The sequence below is a fragment of the Pantherophis guttatus genome, chromosome 6, assembly GCF_059756535.1.
Source record: "Pantherophis guttatus breed Tessera chromosome 6, ASM5975653v1, whole genome shotgun sequence".
NCBI lineage: Eukaryota > Metazoa > Chordata > Lepidosauria > Squamata > Colubridae > Pantherophis > Pantherophis guttatus.
In genome coordinates this window covers 10,890,300-10,907,392 of record NC_142068.1, presented here as the reverse complement: position 1 = coordinate 10,907,392, position 17,093 = coordinate 10,890,300, and the positions used below count along the sequence as shown (strand labels likewise).

The following is a 17,093-nucleotide window of genomic DNA, read 5'->3' as shown; positions in this document are numbered from 1 at the left end:
AGACATACACGAATTTTCTCTCTGGTGTCAGGGATATCGCACTTCAGATTGTTGTTAAAGACAATAGTTGGGGGTTGTTGTTTTTTAAATCACACGATGTAACAGTATTTTCACAATTTTAAGATGTGTGATACTTCAACTCCCAGAATCCTCCAGCCAGCACAACAATCTGAAATATGAAGTTTCTGACCCCAGAAATAAAAAACGATCCCATGGAAAGTTGAATGAAGGGCTTCTCCTTCATTCCACAAATGCAGGAAACTGAGTTTAGAGCAAGAGCCAAGCAAGTTGCATGGCTGCAGCCAATAAAGACTTCAACTCCCCAGATTTCTTCAACCCTCCACCCACCATTGTGAGCACTGCAGGTCTGAAGTCCGGGAGGGTGCTAGGTTGGGGAAAGGAGGAGGTAGTCCCAAAGGTGCTTTTTCAGGAGGCAACTGGACTTTGTTTTTTTCTTTTGAAGACATTTCCCTTCTCATCCAAGAAGCTTCTTCAGCTTTGACAGGACAGTGGGGAATGGAAGGATTTATACTCCTTGCAGACAGCTGGTCATTTGCATCTTTTTAGAGGGTCCTTGAATCACTTGGAGGTTTATCTGTGTCCTCAGGGTCACCTGAGTGGTGCTCCTGGTTTCTGTAGTGTGCAATTTTTCCTCTGGAAATCAGTGGTGGATTGCCCCGGGTTCGGACCGGTTCGCAAGAACCGATAGTAAAACCGGCAGGAGGCCCCATTCCCTGCCCCAAATGTCATCATCAGCGATCTGCGCATGCGCAGAAGCATAGCACGCACACTTGTGATCCCGTTGCGAACCAGTAGTAAAGGTAAATAGAACCCACCCCTACTGGAAATCCATTCCTACTCCCACACCATTCCAAGGGCGTTCATCCCAAATTGTATAGCTAAAAGTCTGTAGAGATTCTCAGTCATCCAAGTCATGGTTGTCCCAAAGGTGCTTTTTCAGGAGACAACTGGACTTTCTTGTTTTTTTTTTTTTTCGAAGACGCTTCATTTCTCCTCCAAGAAGCTTCTTCAGCTCTGACAGGATAGTGAGGAATAGAAAGATTTATATTCCTGGCAGACATTTGTATCATTTTAGAGGGTTGTTGAAGCACTTGTAAGGTTTATCTGTATCCTCAGGGTCACCTGAGTAAGTACACCTGGTTCCTGTAGCCTGCAATTTTTCCGCTGGAAATCCATTCCCATTCCCACACCATTCAAAGAGTGTTCATCCCAAATTGCCTAGCTAAAAGGATGCCCTCTAAAAGGTTGCAAATGACCAGCTGTCTGCAAGGAGTCTAAATCCTTCCATTCCCCACTGTCCTGTCAAAGCTGATGAAGCTTCTTGGATGAGAAGCGAAACCTCTTCAAAAGAAAAAAAAAAAACCAAGAAAGTCCAGTTGCCTCTTGAAGAAAAAGCACCTTTGGGACAAATGATTGAGAATCTCTACAGACTTAAAGGAGGAGGTGGTAAGTATTTCCTTTAGCAGATACCCCACCCCGCTCTTCAATTACTTCAATCGCCAGCGGTTAAGAAAAGCGCGGGAACCGAGCAATCCTTTCCCCCCCCCTCCTCAGAAGGGCCGCCTAAAGTGGTACGTTCCATCACCACCCCCGAAAGATTCTCCCACTTCCGCTCCCCTACCCGCTTCGCGAAGGAGGAAAAGAAAAAAAAAAAAAGAAACCCAACCCGAAGCGATACAGCCTCCTTCCGCTCCTCAAAAAGACTCTCCCGCCTCCCCGCTCTGCCACGTGCCACTCCTTCTCCCCCCCCACCCCCACCCTTTTTTCTCACATCTCGCCCCACCCCTCGCTGGCTCCTCTCACCCATTCCCCGGGACGCTCTCCATTGGCGGGTTCCAGCTCTCCCTCTTCTTCCCCGCCCTTCCGTCACTTCCTGACGCTCACGAGCCCGCGGGAGGAGGGGGGCGGGTGGGGGGGGAAAGGGGGCCGGCCCTCGGTGACAGGGCGGGCGAGGCGAGAGGCGCGCGCGAAGGCGGCGGCGGGCGGACGGGCGGGTTTGCATGATGGCGGGCGTCTGTCAGCCGCTCCGAGGTTTCTTGTGGCGGCGGCCGCTGCAGTCGCCGCTAGCGGACGGACTTCCGCGTCGCCGCTGAAAGGGAAGAAGGCGCTCGGCCTCCGCGCCGATGGGGAGCGGCGGTTGCGAAAGAGGGCGGCGGCCTCCTCCTTCTCCTCAGCAAGAGCAGCAGCGCCGGTTTTTCTGACGGGGCGCCTTTCTTTCTCGGGTCCGGGAGGGAAAAGAAGCTCGCCCGCCGCCGCCGCCTCAGGCTGGGAGCCGGCCGGCCGACCTGCCCGCCGGACGAGGGGATGTTGCGCTGGATCCGGCAGCAGCTGGTAGGTGGAGACGGCCTTCCAGGAGCCGAGAAGGGGCCGCTGGTGGAGGGGAGGGCGGGTTAAAAAAAAAAAAAAGGTCCCTTCGCTCTTCTTCTTCAACTTTCTCCCCACCAACCAACCACCCACCCCGGTCTTCGGCTCTCCTGAGGGGGTTTCTGACGGGGCAGTTTCGGACTCCTGCGCTTTCCTTCTCGGCAGCTGCTCTTCGGCCCCGCAAGTGTCAAAAAACACGTCCCGAAGACGAGTTTGAGAGGCCCGTAGCGGACTTCGCTTCTCTCTTTTTAAAAAAATAAATAAATAGTTAATTCAATTTATTTCGTTCCCGATCCACGTGGCCCCGGTCTATAAGCAAAGAAGAGCTGCCTTTGCTTCCCCCCCCCCAAAAAAAAGTCCCTCGTGGCAGGAGGATTTGGTACTCTTGGCCAGGATATTTGCAATCTCCTCTTAATAATAATAATAATAATAATAATAATAATAATAATAATAATAATAATAATAATAATAATAATAATAATAATAATCGTCATCATCATCGTCATTGTCATCCTCCAGCATGGTTATCTCATTTGCTGTGTATATTGTCATTTTGTGTAAATAATTAATAATAATAATAATAATATCTTTATATTGTCAGTGCACAACATATGTGCAATGAGATGGGTTGAGCTCCTTCAGTGCACCGCTACCCACCCACCCCCAACACAATGCAACTTCACAGTGAAGACAGAAAATCCCTAACCCCAATAAATCATATTAACAAAACACCCAGTCTTTCTGTGGTAGCTGTCCTGTATAAGGTAGTCCTCGAATTACAAGCATCCGTTTAGTGACCATTTGAAGTTACAACGGCACTGGGGGAGGGAGTGACTTTATGACCGTTTTTTCCAGCCCTGATGATCATGGCAACATGGCCAGGAGGTCACATGAGAGCAACGTTCAGATTCGTATTTATGACGGTTGCAAGCAGTGTCCCGGGGTTGTGTGTGTGATCCCCTCCTGATCAGCAAAGGGTCAATGGGGAAATCCAGAGTCACTTAACAACTGTGTAACTAATTAACAATTGCTGTGATTCACTTGACAGCTGTGGTAAGAAAGGTTGTAAAATGAGGCAAAACTCACTTAAAACTCTCTCAGCAACAGAAATGTTGGGCTCAATTGTGGTCGTAAATCGAGGACTCTGTAATCTTCAAACTTTTTTTGTGTGTGTGTGTACTGTTTAGAGGTGGCAGGTGAGTGAAAGAGGTTTGTGCTGATAATTACCAGAAAGTTAAATTGGGAGCAGCTGGGTTTCTGGGAGGAGAAGGAAGTTGCCAAGCTGTGGCCAGCTGAGACCTTTGCTTGTTCAAGGTGTTTTTCCAAAGTGCAGTAGATTTGCAGTGCCATAGTCTCAGAATGGGTGCTCTTCATTTTTCTACTCCTTTCATTGAGGTCAGCGCTACATCTATGATTTCTGGGCTTTGTTGTGGTTTCTTTCCCCCCACCCTCCCCACAAAAATGTTAGAATTAAAATTAGGATCTGTTCTAGCCTTCTGCCTGTGATAATTAATGCTGGTGGTTTACTTTAAAATCCTGAATGGTGTCTTTTCAAGGCATAGCAGAGTTACATTTGTTAAGAAGCAGCACATCGTTTTTGGAATAAAAGTGGGCGGATATGCTGGGAAAAATATAATCATTTCCTCTTGGCTGTATCTTTCTAAAGAGGCAGAACGTTATTTGCTTTATCTTTGGCTGTAACTCCCAGCTCCATCTCACTTCCTAACGCTTAGAAAACATTTAGACAAATAAGATGTGATTCAAAATTCAACCACATCCTTCCTGCATTTTAGAACAAATGTTAAAACAATTTGGGGCAAGTTTTTTTCAGATACTTGCACATCCAGGTAACAGTATTATAACACAAAGTGAATGAGAGCATAAATATGGACCTCCCTTAAGTAAAAGTAAATATTCTTTGATGTTAATTGTCTTCTCCCCCCAAGACCATCTTGTGTCTGTGAAAATTAAAATTATTTGCCAGCTAATGGTGAAAAATATTAAAATCCCCTCAAGCATTCATAAGCGGCAGTGATAGCAAATACATCAATTTAAATTGTTAATATAGTAAATATCAAATATAACCAATATAAACCAAAGCTCATGGGGAGGGGGCGGACATCCTCTGTATTTTTTTAAAAGTGGGAAGAGGTCCTGAGAGAAAAAAGTTTAAGAAATGCTCTTTTACTTTTTTTTAAGTCTGCATTACTATTAATCTTCTCATCATTCCTATCACCCATCTTCTCCCACTTATGACTGCATGACTGTAACCTTGTTGCTGATATCCTTAAGATTTATATTGACTGTTTCCCTATGACTATCATTAAGTGATTCTTAATGATTCTTAAGAATCATTCTTAATGGTTCTTAAGATTCATAAGTGATTCTTATGATTCTTGACGAATGTATCCTTTCTTTTATGTACTCCGAGAGGGTATGCACCAAGACAAATTCCTTGTGTGTCCAATCACACTTGGCCAATAAAGAATTCTGTTTTATTCTGTTTTAGATCATCCATAAAATGAGCAATACAATTTAATAATGCATCAGAAAGGTATAAACTACTACAACAAAATGAAGAAAAATGCTTCAAATAACTTGAGATCTGTCTAACCAATTTTAATAGCTTGTTCATTGTCACTTGATTACATTTACAACAGTATAGTATGTGGTTTGGCTTTCATAGCAGGATTAAACTTCCTTATATAACCTGCTCAGAGTCATTATAGATAAATGAAAAATATAATATACCTCTAAATGGCATTTAGTGATTCAACATCTCCTGGAATATCATTAGCAATAATTCAAGAGTCCTTTTCACAAATTGGCTCTAGAGTATTTTGTTTGAAATGTCGCTAGCATTAATTTTTCTTGACAGCATATATTGCTTTGATATTGAGACAAACTGGTTTTGGTATAATACGGTTTATCATACCTAGGGGGCAAAGGCTTTCTTTCCCCATGGGGCTTGGTAATTCACTTCATACATTGTAGGAGACAGCCTTAGATTAAATTGTTTCCACTGTTTGATTAGAGTTGAGTAATGGTTGTGATTATTTGTATTTCGTCTTCCATATTTGCTAATTACATTTGCTGATAGGATTTAACACTCGATAGCTCCCTAATACGATAATCCAAAAGTTCCCCAGAAGGGTCAGACAAAAATGACAAAATAGGAACTGTGCTGGCTGTACAGCTTCTTCAGTCTGATGCTCTGCAGATTGGTACAGACCCTGAATTTGCAGTTAGCTGAGTGGTCTGAACATTTGTAGTCCCATCATTTTTAAAGAGGCTGAGGAAGGCTGCTTAGTCTAATCTTAGATGTTTGCTATATCGCTGCATTATTTACTGGGTTTTTGTTTTGTTTTTCTCATTAGTTGTGATCAGAACGATGATTCATGAGATGTAATTTTTATAAACTGCACTTTTCTCTTTTTATAATGTATTCTAGGAAAGAAAATACTCTATTTTTATTACCAAAAAAAAATAGACATATGCATTCTTCCTGTATTTATATGCTGTTAGATATATTTAGCACTCTTTGTAGAAAGACTGTTTATGTCTCATTAATGAGAAACTTTGTTCTAGAAGGGGCTATTAACCTACATAATTAACTTTTTTTTAAGAAAAATGTTATATTACATTAGCCTAAGTATTAATTGTATGTGCTCATTTATTAGTCATCTATACAAAATTTTCAGTGTGTATGAAGGTAATGGGCTTATGGTAAGGATTCATTGTGAACTAGACATCTCTGAGGAAGCAGAGATGGCATTGCAATGAGATCAGCTAGACAGCATTTTTGGACAGCAGAACCTCTCCAGATAAAGGAGAGATCGTGAGATCATCCATTTGTACTCCAGATAGCTGCTCCTTGTGAGTCAACTGTAGGAACTGAGGTTTCTGCAGTTGGCTCATGAAAGAAAACGTTGAGAGTCTAGGGGCTCCACAAGCACAATGTAGCCTTATGGACATAAAGTTCTGCCAAACCTAATTCTTAAATCACTTTTGGAAATTGCTTTTTAGCTGCTTTTCTACTATTAATCTTTCAATTGACAAGTCTGATAACATGCATTGGGTGACTTCTCTTTAATCCTTAGCAAAAAAAATATTCTAAAAAAGTATAACAACATTAGAAAATGTTTTTGGAATAAGCTTGCAAAAGGGATTGGAATGTTGATTTTTGAAAGTTTTAAATAGATTAGGGTCCACATTAATTTGAAATAAAGATTTTGAAATTAATTGTGGGAATCCTTTCCTTTGGGAAAATGCCATTTTACATTCTTTAAAGAAAACATGATAAAATGAGAATTTGGACATTGGACACTAGAGGGAGTTAGAGGCAACTAAAGACTATAATTAAATTTGACTTATTTACACAGAATGGAGCAAAATAATACTGAACATATGTGAGATTATTTGCAAGCAATAGTTCCAGAAGTTAATCTTAGAAGTATCTGCAATTGTAGATAGATAGCTTTTAAGAGATGTTGTGGAAGAGGAACAAGTTTTGCCGGACAGGGCTGGGACTGATCTGAAAGTGGATTTGAACATGCCAGGCTGTAAGACTAACATGGAAAAAGATGTTACCCTGGATACACAAATGAAACCAGCTGATGTCTTAATACCTGAAAGGAATGTACAAATTGCAAACCATAAGACTCTTTATAGTAGATCTACAAAAGAGATCTGTTAAAGGTCTGAAGGGTTTAGTGAGAGGGAACAAAGAAAAAAAATGAAAACAAGCTCCAAGATTTTATTTGAAGGGATTAAGGATCAAAACTGTAAAAAGTAAAAGGAAGGAATATAAAGTGGATTTATTTGATCAAGATTAAAGCAGTTATATTGTTATTTCTGCCTTCCTTAGTGGACTTTTGCTGATTAGGACAGAATGATGAGGTTATAAGAATCGGTTTATAGATGAAAACGAGATATAGGATGAAAAGATTTTTGGTTGTGTTTTAAGATAAGATCATAAGTTTTAAAAAAATTTATAACTCTGACAAGAGTAATTATATATTTTCTTTTCCTTTGCTACATTTTTTATTCTATGTTTTGCACTATTTTTTTTTAGTTTCTACTAGTTTTTATATACCTATCTTTAATAAAATTATTTTTTTAAAGGAAGTATGGTGTTAAGATAGGTGTATTTAGAATGGTTAAGTGCTGTCCAAAGTGTTCTTTCTTTATAGCAACATTACCATTGTATTGAATTTTTTTTTTCAAGGACTGGTTCATATTTAATCTTTGTTTTTTAATAGTAGGCAGGCTATCATGCTGTAGTTCTAGTGTAATCACTATGAACCAAGATTAAATTTACAACGACCAGTGTAACATGGTTGAATTGATAGACCAATGGGACTTTACTCCCATCTAAGTATTAACCTAGAGCAATCCTACTTAAGTTTTTTTTTTTTCAAGATTAGCTAAGGTCAGCCAGGTGTTAGCTGCTACTTAAAGCAAGTAAACCTTTTAGTTCTAGCAAATCCTAGCCATGTTTAGATACCAAACACTAAATGCCAAATAGTTTGTTACAACTGAATGGAAAGATAGCAAGTACCGTATTCTAGAAATTTCAGGCTATGATAACTCACTGCAGCCAAGATCATTCCATTGCACACACCCCACCTCAACCTACAGTTCTGGCACTAGTACTATTTCAATGACTTGTGCTTAATCTCAGGCCCTGTGAGTCTGCCAGAGAGAGGCTGTATCAAAGAAAAGTATCAGCACTGTACATCCTCAAGCTGTGCCTTCTTTTATATTATGCTGCTGGGTTACCAATTATTTTATATTTATATATTGTATGTTTACTGTATCGTTGGGAGAGGTTATTTTTGTGTTTCATACTGTATACCCACTCTGAGTTGGGTGGCCTTATAAATCTTGTTAATCAATCCTTCAATATTTTTGTCAGCACAATATAGCTCTATCTGGATTTTGCACACAGTGGGTTAAATCCAAGATTTAACAAATAACAAGAGTTGCCAAGAATATGGAAGTTTTGCATTTTATCTAATAAGTTGAATGAATAGCAAATGAGCAGGAAGGAACAAATGGTTTTATTATTAAATTTTATGCTGTCCATTTCACTGCCAAGTGACTTTATTCTCTAAACTAATTTTTGTTTCCTCCAAATTATGTTATCCAGTACTTTTTTCAGTAGCAAATTCAGGTGGACCAAATGAACTCAAAACTTGTTTATTCCTTTTTGCCTATGTCCAAACCTGTTTTTATTTTGTTTAGAGTTGTTCCTTGACCTTATTGCCGATATCATTTTCTCTCTATACAAACCATTTTTCTGTCGTCCATATTTTTGCAGCAGTCATTCTTACATATATTACATATATTTTTTCCACCTTGTCACTCTAGTAAGTATCCTTTTCTGTATTTCCCATTAGCGAAACTATGAACACTTGTGTGGTAACATAATTCTTTTCAATTTCTTCTAGATAGCTTTTACTTCCTGTTTCCATATGCCCATTCATGCTGTTCTCAGATTAGTCTCATTAATACTTCCTCAAATGGGAATAGTATTTACTTTTCCTCCAGTCTGTCTGCTTTTACTCTCATTTCTTTTAATTTAATTTAATTTTTTTCTCCCATATCCACATTCATTGAAGAGTCACTCCTGACTGTATACTAAATAACGACTTGTTAGGACTCTTCATCATTTTTATCTCCTCTAATCCTAACAATCTGTCCTTACAAATAGTGAAAAAAAAATCATGCTTTCCTTATTTAAATACAAATAAACCATGTTTGAAACAGATTTATCTTTAAACAGATAGTCACCACTTTCATTCATGCTTTTTCCTGTAAATGGCCAAATAACTTAGTTTTGTTTTCACTAATTCATACATATCACCTAATTTTTCCACAAATCTATCTGTAGTACTTCCATTTTCACCATTCATTGGTCTGTAACATTTTCACCATTCATTGGATTGTAACAGCAACTTGCAAATGCTTACTTTTATATATAACTGCAAAAATCTAGGTGCTACCAAATGATATTTTTGTGATAAGCATTTTAATCTTTTCCTATTAACTGTTCACTTCGAGCCCAACTCACCTCACAGGGTTATTGTGATGGGAAAAACAGGGGAGGAAGGAGTGTTATCTATATTCACTGCTTTGGGTTACTCATAAAAATAATGAAGATAGAGCAAAAATAGATAAAATATGTTCAACTCCATATGATCAACTCACCTTCCTAGAGATATATTGCATTATTTTCTCCTATTTTAATGGACATACAACATATCTGCTTGTTTTTCATTTTATTGGTTAATGTATGGGCTTTACTGTTTACTCCTTCCACTCCATGGTTGTCATAGATAGGCCCAGAGTTATTGATCTTTGTTGCCTGTCATGAATTTGATCGATAGATGTTTTCATCTACTCTTTATTAAGATTGAGAAGATGTAAGTCACAGTCATGCCACATTCAGCATTCCCTGCTATCAATGGAAGAAAGATAAGCTTTGATTTAATCTTTCAGAGCACAGTGTGACTAGTTTCTTTTCAGATAAGAATATTCTGTTACAATATCCAAATACAATAACAAAGGCACTCTATTGAAATTACAAGATCTGCTAGCTATAATTCAGGTAGAAAGCAGCATTTTTTGTGTAGTAAGATTAATAAGATGAGATGTAGGACTATATTTAATTACTGCAAATACGTTTATTATGAATTAGATTGAACTGTTCTTTCTCCTTGTTACTGTTTATCTCTAGTATATGCTTATGTTTGTGTAAGTGTGTATGTCAATAACATCGTTGGCGCTGGCAGAATTCCTTAGTGTGTTTTCAATTCTAAACTACTGTAGTTATTTAATTGTTAACTTGTATAATAAATAACTTTTATCATTGTTCTAGCATATTCATTCTGACAGAGAAGTAGTCTAACGTGGCTTACACTTCCAATGTTATAGAAAAGAACAGTAGCTGTAGAATCTTCCCATTTTTCCCTCTGGAGTACAGCACCAGCCTTGGGTGGCAGGAAGGATGGCATTTAATTCTGAATGAGAACTCGTTTCGTCTATTGGTTAAGGCACCAGGCTAGAAACTGGGAGAGTGGGAGTTCTAGTCCTACCTTAGACATGAAAGCTAGGTGACTTTGTGCCAGTCACACAAATACTCTTAGCCCAAACCATCTTTTACAGAATTGTTGATTGTGGGGAAAACAGAAGGAAAGAGAGTATTAGATATATGCACCACCTTGGCTTACTTTTAATAAAATCTAATAAATAAGATGTAGTGACAACCTTAAGACTGATTCACTTATTCCCCAGTGTGGGAAGTTGCAACATAGTAGGATTATGGGGGTGGGTTTAATGATCCCTTCTTGAGAATGCCAGAAAGCCAACCAATAACATCCCTGTGTGTATGTGTGCAGGCCTGTGCTTTATTACAGTATAATATCACTGTCACATGATCATACAAGTCCCCCCCCAAATTTTTGATTAAAATTTTTTCCTATCTGTATTGAGCCAAAATTGTAATCTGAAGTAAAATAACAAAAAGCAAATGCACCCCCAATCTATTCTTCCTTTCTTGATTTGAAATGCCAACTGTTACCTTAAATAATCCTAATATTCCCCAGAGCAAAATACATATGCCTTTAATGAAATTAAAAGTTATTCTTTTTAATGCAGTGCATAAGGCCAGCCAGAGGGGATTTACGAGTTAATATTGTAATGGAGTCATAAAATAAACATGACAAATAAATTGGAGAAGAGACACGATATGATTTCGAGCACTTCTGCTCCTAAAACATTAATAGGCTGGGAAGGAGGAAATTAGATTGTTTCAATCAAAATCCAGTGGTAGAGAGTTTGCATTTCTTCACGTTTTGTTCTTAGTAGATTGAGTTAGGATGGTCAGCAATATCTGGATGAGCACAACTTTTATATATAACATGTTATAATCTATATAATACTATATCATCCCTTTTTATAATAATAGGGTTCACACAACAGACTAAGCCAGAATCTATATATGCAAACCAGCCTCTACATTGCCATTGAGTTCCCCTGGAATGCTAATAGGCATATATTGTTCAGATTCTTAATCCCACATGCAATTTTATCTCTAAGCATAAATAAGAAACATTAAGTCATACAGTACTTCACCTTTCCTCCCTTGGAAGGGAGAATGCTACCTTGTACCATTGAGAGGTTACCACTGAGAGAGATAAGTAGTGCTGTGTAATTGAAATCATGTGTTGCTTATCAGTAGTGAGGGAGCCAGTTTATTCCTCTCTCCAATGTGGGAGTTTCATAATGTGCCATAGGAGCACAAAAATCCTACAGGTTATATTGAAGCTGTTCTTAAGTCAACTTCCCGATATAATATTATTAAGACTAGTAAAACAGGTTTGAAATGTGTATTATCATTATCCTGCCTTCCTCTGCAAAAGTTCAGCTAACAAGAGTTTGGATTATCCTGTTTTTCTTCAATACAGAAAAACAACATGGATATGATCAGGTTATCGTCAGAGTTGAGCTCAACTGGAGGGAAACTTTATTACAGTAATCCCTGTGGAATAGTTTGACAGCAACTGCCCAAGGCAATTTTGTTAGCTTTATAGTCTAAGATTTGAAATATTGGAAATTCAGACACTTATAGAATTGCTTGTATGTTTTCCTTGGGAACCCCTCCCCCCCCCACAAATTTACTTTACTATAGAGTACTTGAGATATACATAGTAGATATCCAATGATTCAGATAAAATTCCACTGTAATCCAGATTCCTGGAATTTTCGGTTTATCACCTTTTATATCAGCATGCTACAGCTTGGCTCTTTTCTGGATGGGAGTACTTAAACTATTAGTGGCTTGTGACTATGTAAATAGAAGGTTTTGATTTGTTGCTTTGCAAACAATCATAGACTGGGTTCACAGAGTAATTTTAATTGTAATTACCTTGTTTATTGATAAACTGATTTCAATTTTATTGTAGTCTAGCATAAAGCCATCTATTTGTGACTTCACCATTTATAGTTCAAACCAGTGCTGTGGAGTCAGAGTCGGAGGAAATTTTGGGTACCTGGAGTCGGAGTCGGAAGTACAAAAAACTGAGGAGTCGGAGTCGGAACATTTATCTCCCGACTCCACAGCCCTGGTTCAAACCATGGGAACTCAGCCATTTTTTTAAACCAATAAGAAAATATGGCTATATGGCTAATGATTCTGGCCAGTTAATACCCAAACAGAGCTTGTTTTCCCTCCAGTCTGTTTTATCTTCATCAAAAAACCAGAGGGGCTTCTGGAGACAAGAGCATTCTTATATCAGAATCTACAATCAATTTCCATAGCTATTAGCAGTTAAAGAGCAGACATACCAAAATATATCAGATTGAGTCAGAGACAAATTACGTATTACTGGTATTCCTATTTTCAGTAGTTACACCTTAGATGTTTGCTTCTGAAAAAAATTATGAATGGGAAGGTTTAGTATTTCATCTCTTGCACAGACTGGAAATTTATTTTTTCTTGAAGCTGAACAATAAAGTGAAACCTGTCAGCAAAGAGCCTTGGTAGTACAGTGGTCTAAGGCACCCTGTTATTAAGCTGGTTATTAAGACCAGATGCCTGCAATTACTGCAGGTTCGAATCTCGCCAAGGCTCAAGGTTGACTCAGCCTTCCATCCTTTCTAAGGTAGGTAAATTAAAGACCCAGTTGTGGGGGCAATAAGATGACTTTGTATAAATATAGAAAAGTATGAAGGCTATTGCTTAGCGCATTGTAAGCCGTCCTGAGTCCCCGGAGAAGGGCGGCATATAAATCAAATTAAAAAAAAAAAAGCACTAGATCTCTGTGTCGTACACAGAAGATTAGTGCTGATGGGGGAGGGGCTGAGTCATAAACAAGATAAGCTTATCTTAAAATAAGCAAAATAATACATATATTCAAGCCACCTGGTAACCAAAAGTGAGAGCAAAGAAGCAAAACTGGTTTTCTGTCTTGCTGCATTCCTTTAATAAGTTAAGAGACAAGTGCATGTTCAGTAAACAAATGGCTAGTTTGGACTCTTAGTCAAAGTCACTAATGGATAATAAAGTGAAAATACCCACATCCATATTTATTAGCAAACATGTCATACAGCAACTGTCATTTCTTAAAGATAATATTTTTCAAATTCATAGGGGACATATAGTTTGGGGGGCAGTACCTTGTGCAACTTCTCTAAAGCATCTACCGTGAGAGGACTAAACCAGTGTCTTTGTCAGCTAAAGAAACTTAGAGAACAATATAAACAGTTAAATATTCCTCTCTTTGTGAAAACTGACCCAGTTAGTCAGGAGTATTTATATAAGTGGAAGCCTATATGTGAGTCATTTGGAAGGGAGTCACACCAAACAAGATAAGACATATATTCAAGCATCTAAAAGCTTACAGAATTTAGATGTGGTTATTACTGGATTTTCTAGGTAATCCTAGAATATGTAGGATGGTGTATCTTGGTTTCTCCAGCTATTATTTGGTGATTCCTCAATCTATTGGGAAGGGCAGTGTAATAACACACAGCCTATTGTGCTATTTAAAGAATGTTTGTTTTAAATGATAAGGTGTGATCATTTGTCTAGAAAAGTAGCTGTTCATACTATGAGGACAACATACTGGTGATTCAATTTTAGTCTTTTTTTTAGTCTGTTTCTAAATGTGACTTGTTCACTCTGGACCGGCATCCTGATCTCAACATTGATGAGTGTCTGAGCAGATTTTTTTTCCTCCATTTTTTCAAACTGGAAGCGGAACTAGAAGGGAACAACTTAGTGTTGCCTGAAGAAAGAGAAAGTTTGAGGGAAAACAGATGGTTGGATCAGGAGCATTCTTATTTGATCACTGTTTGCAAAAGAGATCTATCTCATATGTTCAGTTGTCTTGGTTGGTAGAACTCTCTGTGTTCCATAAGGGAGCAATTAGTAACTTCGTTGGATAGCTGGAAAAATCAAAGATCTTGCATCACCTCCACCTTTTGGGAACAGTGTCTGCCTCTACTTTAGTTTAAAATTCGCACATGATATTGGCTGCATTTCTGATTTACTTCTGTGATGTAGCTATTGTGTTATGGTTTTCCTGTTTTCTCCTCCAGAATGTCATGTGACATTCAAATCTTCATATAGTGGTTTTTCTAAAGACATACTTTCTGTGGTATCGTTACATCAGTCTTAGTTTTCTTTCACACGTATTTGAACGTAAAACTGCCCTGGAGTTTAGTTTTGAAATTTCTAGTGACTTCCTAAGATGTTAATGTCTGGCAATCTACAGATGGCAGTGTTTTTCTCAGTTGGAGATTCTAGCATTGTTGCATCATTTATGTGGAACAGATGGCCAGCTTCTGAGTATGGATGGAGCTAGGCCTGGCTTGGCTCCATCAATTGCAGTGGCCTCTGATCCCTGGAGCTTCAGAGTAACATGTAATTGGAACATTACAGCTACCAGAATCTTTTGAGAATCAAGCCGTTTATATCAGCTACTTAAAACACACATTTCAAATTGTCATGTGTTTGAACAAATGTGTGATGTGGGCCTAAAGGGAAATTATTTTTGCATCCAACTAGACAACCTTACGACCCATTGGGACCTTCTTTGAGAGAACAAAGTAATACCGTTTGATGTGACCAGAATGAACATTACATTTTAAGCCGAACATATATATTTTTTTATCCTGGTACTGGATGGTCCTGTGGTCATCTAAGAAGAGCACTGCCCTGAGTCCTTCGGGAGAAATAAAATTATTTATTTATTTATTTATTTATTTATTTAAATAGAAAAATAATTGCAGTTGCAAAGAAACTTCAATAATAAGTCATTATTTACTTAAGTAACAAACGGAATGCTCAAGGGTGAGCAAAAAAGCAGCTGAGAGCAAGAAGTGACTTCCAACTTCCTGCCGGCTTCCCCATTGACTTTGCTTGTGGAAAACTGCTTGGCAGGGAAGGTCGGAATCACAATCACATGACCATGAGGATGCTCAATGGCCGCAATCTTGTGAATGAAACTGCTCTGGACATTGTGGAAATGTCAATTCCACAGGACTAATGGGTCCCAGATTTTTTTATGTGTTCTTTAACTTAGTGGATTTCAGGGACCTTGATTCAAAAATTGTTGTGATACAATGCACTGTTTGGGTACCAATAGAATAGACAAACAGATAAGGTTTTAGTATCACCATATTGTTATTGATATAATAAGATTTCCTTTTATCTGGTGCTGAACATTATCTTTCTCCCATGAGATAGGATAATAAAGAATGATACAAGTCACCCAGTGAGCTGCTGTGGCTGAGAATAGTCCCGAGTCTGGGCGTCCCTTGTCTTTTTCAAATACCTTCACCATTACACTACACTGACACAAAAGTGGAGCCTTTGCTTGGATTGTGTTCCAGACATTCAGTCTCAAATCTATTTTCATGTTATTTGCCGCCGCCTTGTGCCTACCAGCTGCTGTAGTGGACAATATTTTTAAAAACTTTGCCTATTGCCATCTTTCTGGATAGCCCAGAACTAGATCCTTTAGTATAGTGATGGCAAGTCGTGCAGAAATGTCACGTGCGCCAGCACACGCTTGTGCTCGTCGGGGCCATGCTCCGGAAAAGCCGAACTTTCGGGTTCCAGCACGCATGCACGTCTGACGATCAGCTGGCCAGCGTACATGCTTAGGCCGGTTTTCGGCACTGCCATGCATGTGAAGGGATCACGCTTTGGAAAAGCCGAACTTCTGGGTTCTAGTGTGTATGCGTGCCCATCGATCAGCTGGCCAGCACACATGTGCAGGCTGGTTTTCAGCACTGCCATGCACGCGAAGGGATCATGCTCCGGAAAAGCCAAACTTCCTGGTTCTGGCTCACATGCACACCCGACAATCAACTGGCCAACGCACATGTACACACCGGTTTTCGGCACTGCCACGCACGTGAAGGACAGCTGATCATCGCACGTGCATGTGTGCCAGAAACCCAGAAGACAAGCAAGGCCGCACGTGCCGGGCGACATGGCTTTGTGTGCCACTTTGGGCACACATGCCATAGGTTCCCCATCACAGCTTTAGTACAACAGGGATAGCAATATTAGATATTCTCCATATTTTGGTTCACACAACAAGGCAAAGATATGTATTTTAAAAAATGAAAATATCTTGAAAACAATGACCCTTACATAAAAGTCCAGCTACCCCTTCAGCTCTGCAGTCCCAGGATAGCTAACACTAAGTGCCAGTTCTACAATGTAAAAAAAAAAAGTTCATATTGGACCTGTGAAACAATATCATTAATTAGGAATTTGCAGTCTAGATTAAAATCAATTATTTACAGGATTTATTTGATGAGTTTCAGTATAAAAATGCACACCTAGTAATTTATCCAGAAGCATTCTCAGTGGATTTGGCTGCATCTGGGCTTTGAGAATGTGTCCAGGAGGATGTCCTCTGTTATATTACTTATACTGTGTAATGTGAAGCTGAAACTAAAGCTGCGATTCCACCTGGTGCTAACTTTTGGACTGTAGGTAAATTTATCAAGATCATCAATTTTCTAGACATCCCAAAATTTAGCACCTAAATACTGCAACTGAAGATGTACACTTTCAGCAATAATTTATTCTACATTTTGGGTGACTTCCAGTTGTTGATCCTGTACTCCTTCAAAATATCATTTAGAGCTATCCCGATACCTGGGTGTGGTACAGTTTATTATCT

General features: G+C 38.9%; 1 protein-coding gene across 7 annotated transcripts in view; it reads left to right on the top strand.

Moving 5' to 3' along the window:
- Positions 1-1,870: 1,870 nt before the first annotated feature.
- Positions 1,871-17,093, top strand: part of ATP11B (ATPase phospholipid transporting 11B (putative)) — a 92,244-nt gene continuing 77,021 nt past the window's right edge. For 6 of the 7 annotated variants that reach the window (XM_034438910.3, XM_034438911.3, XM_034438907.3 and 3 more), the window contains exon 1: positions 1,918-2,352. In XM_034438910.3, the coding sequence (XP_034294801.1) occupies positions 2,326-2,352 (27 nt within the window). In that variant the 5' untranslated portion in view covers positions 1,918-2,325. Of the gene's footprint in view, positions 2,353-17,093 lie in introns of all 7 variants that reach the window. The other variant, XM_034438905.3, reaches the window with a different exon arrangement.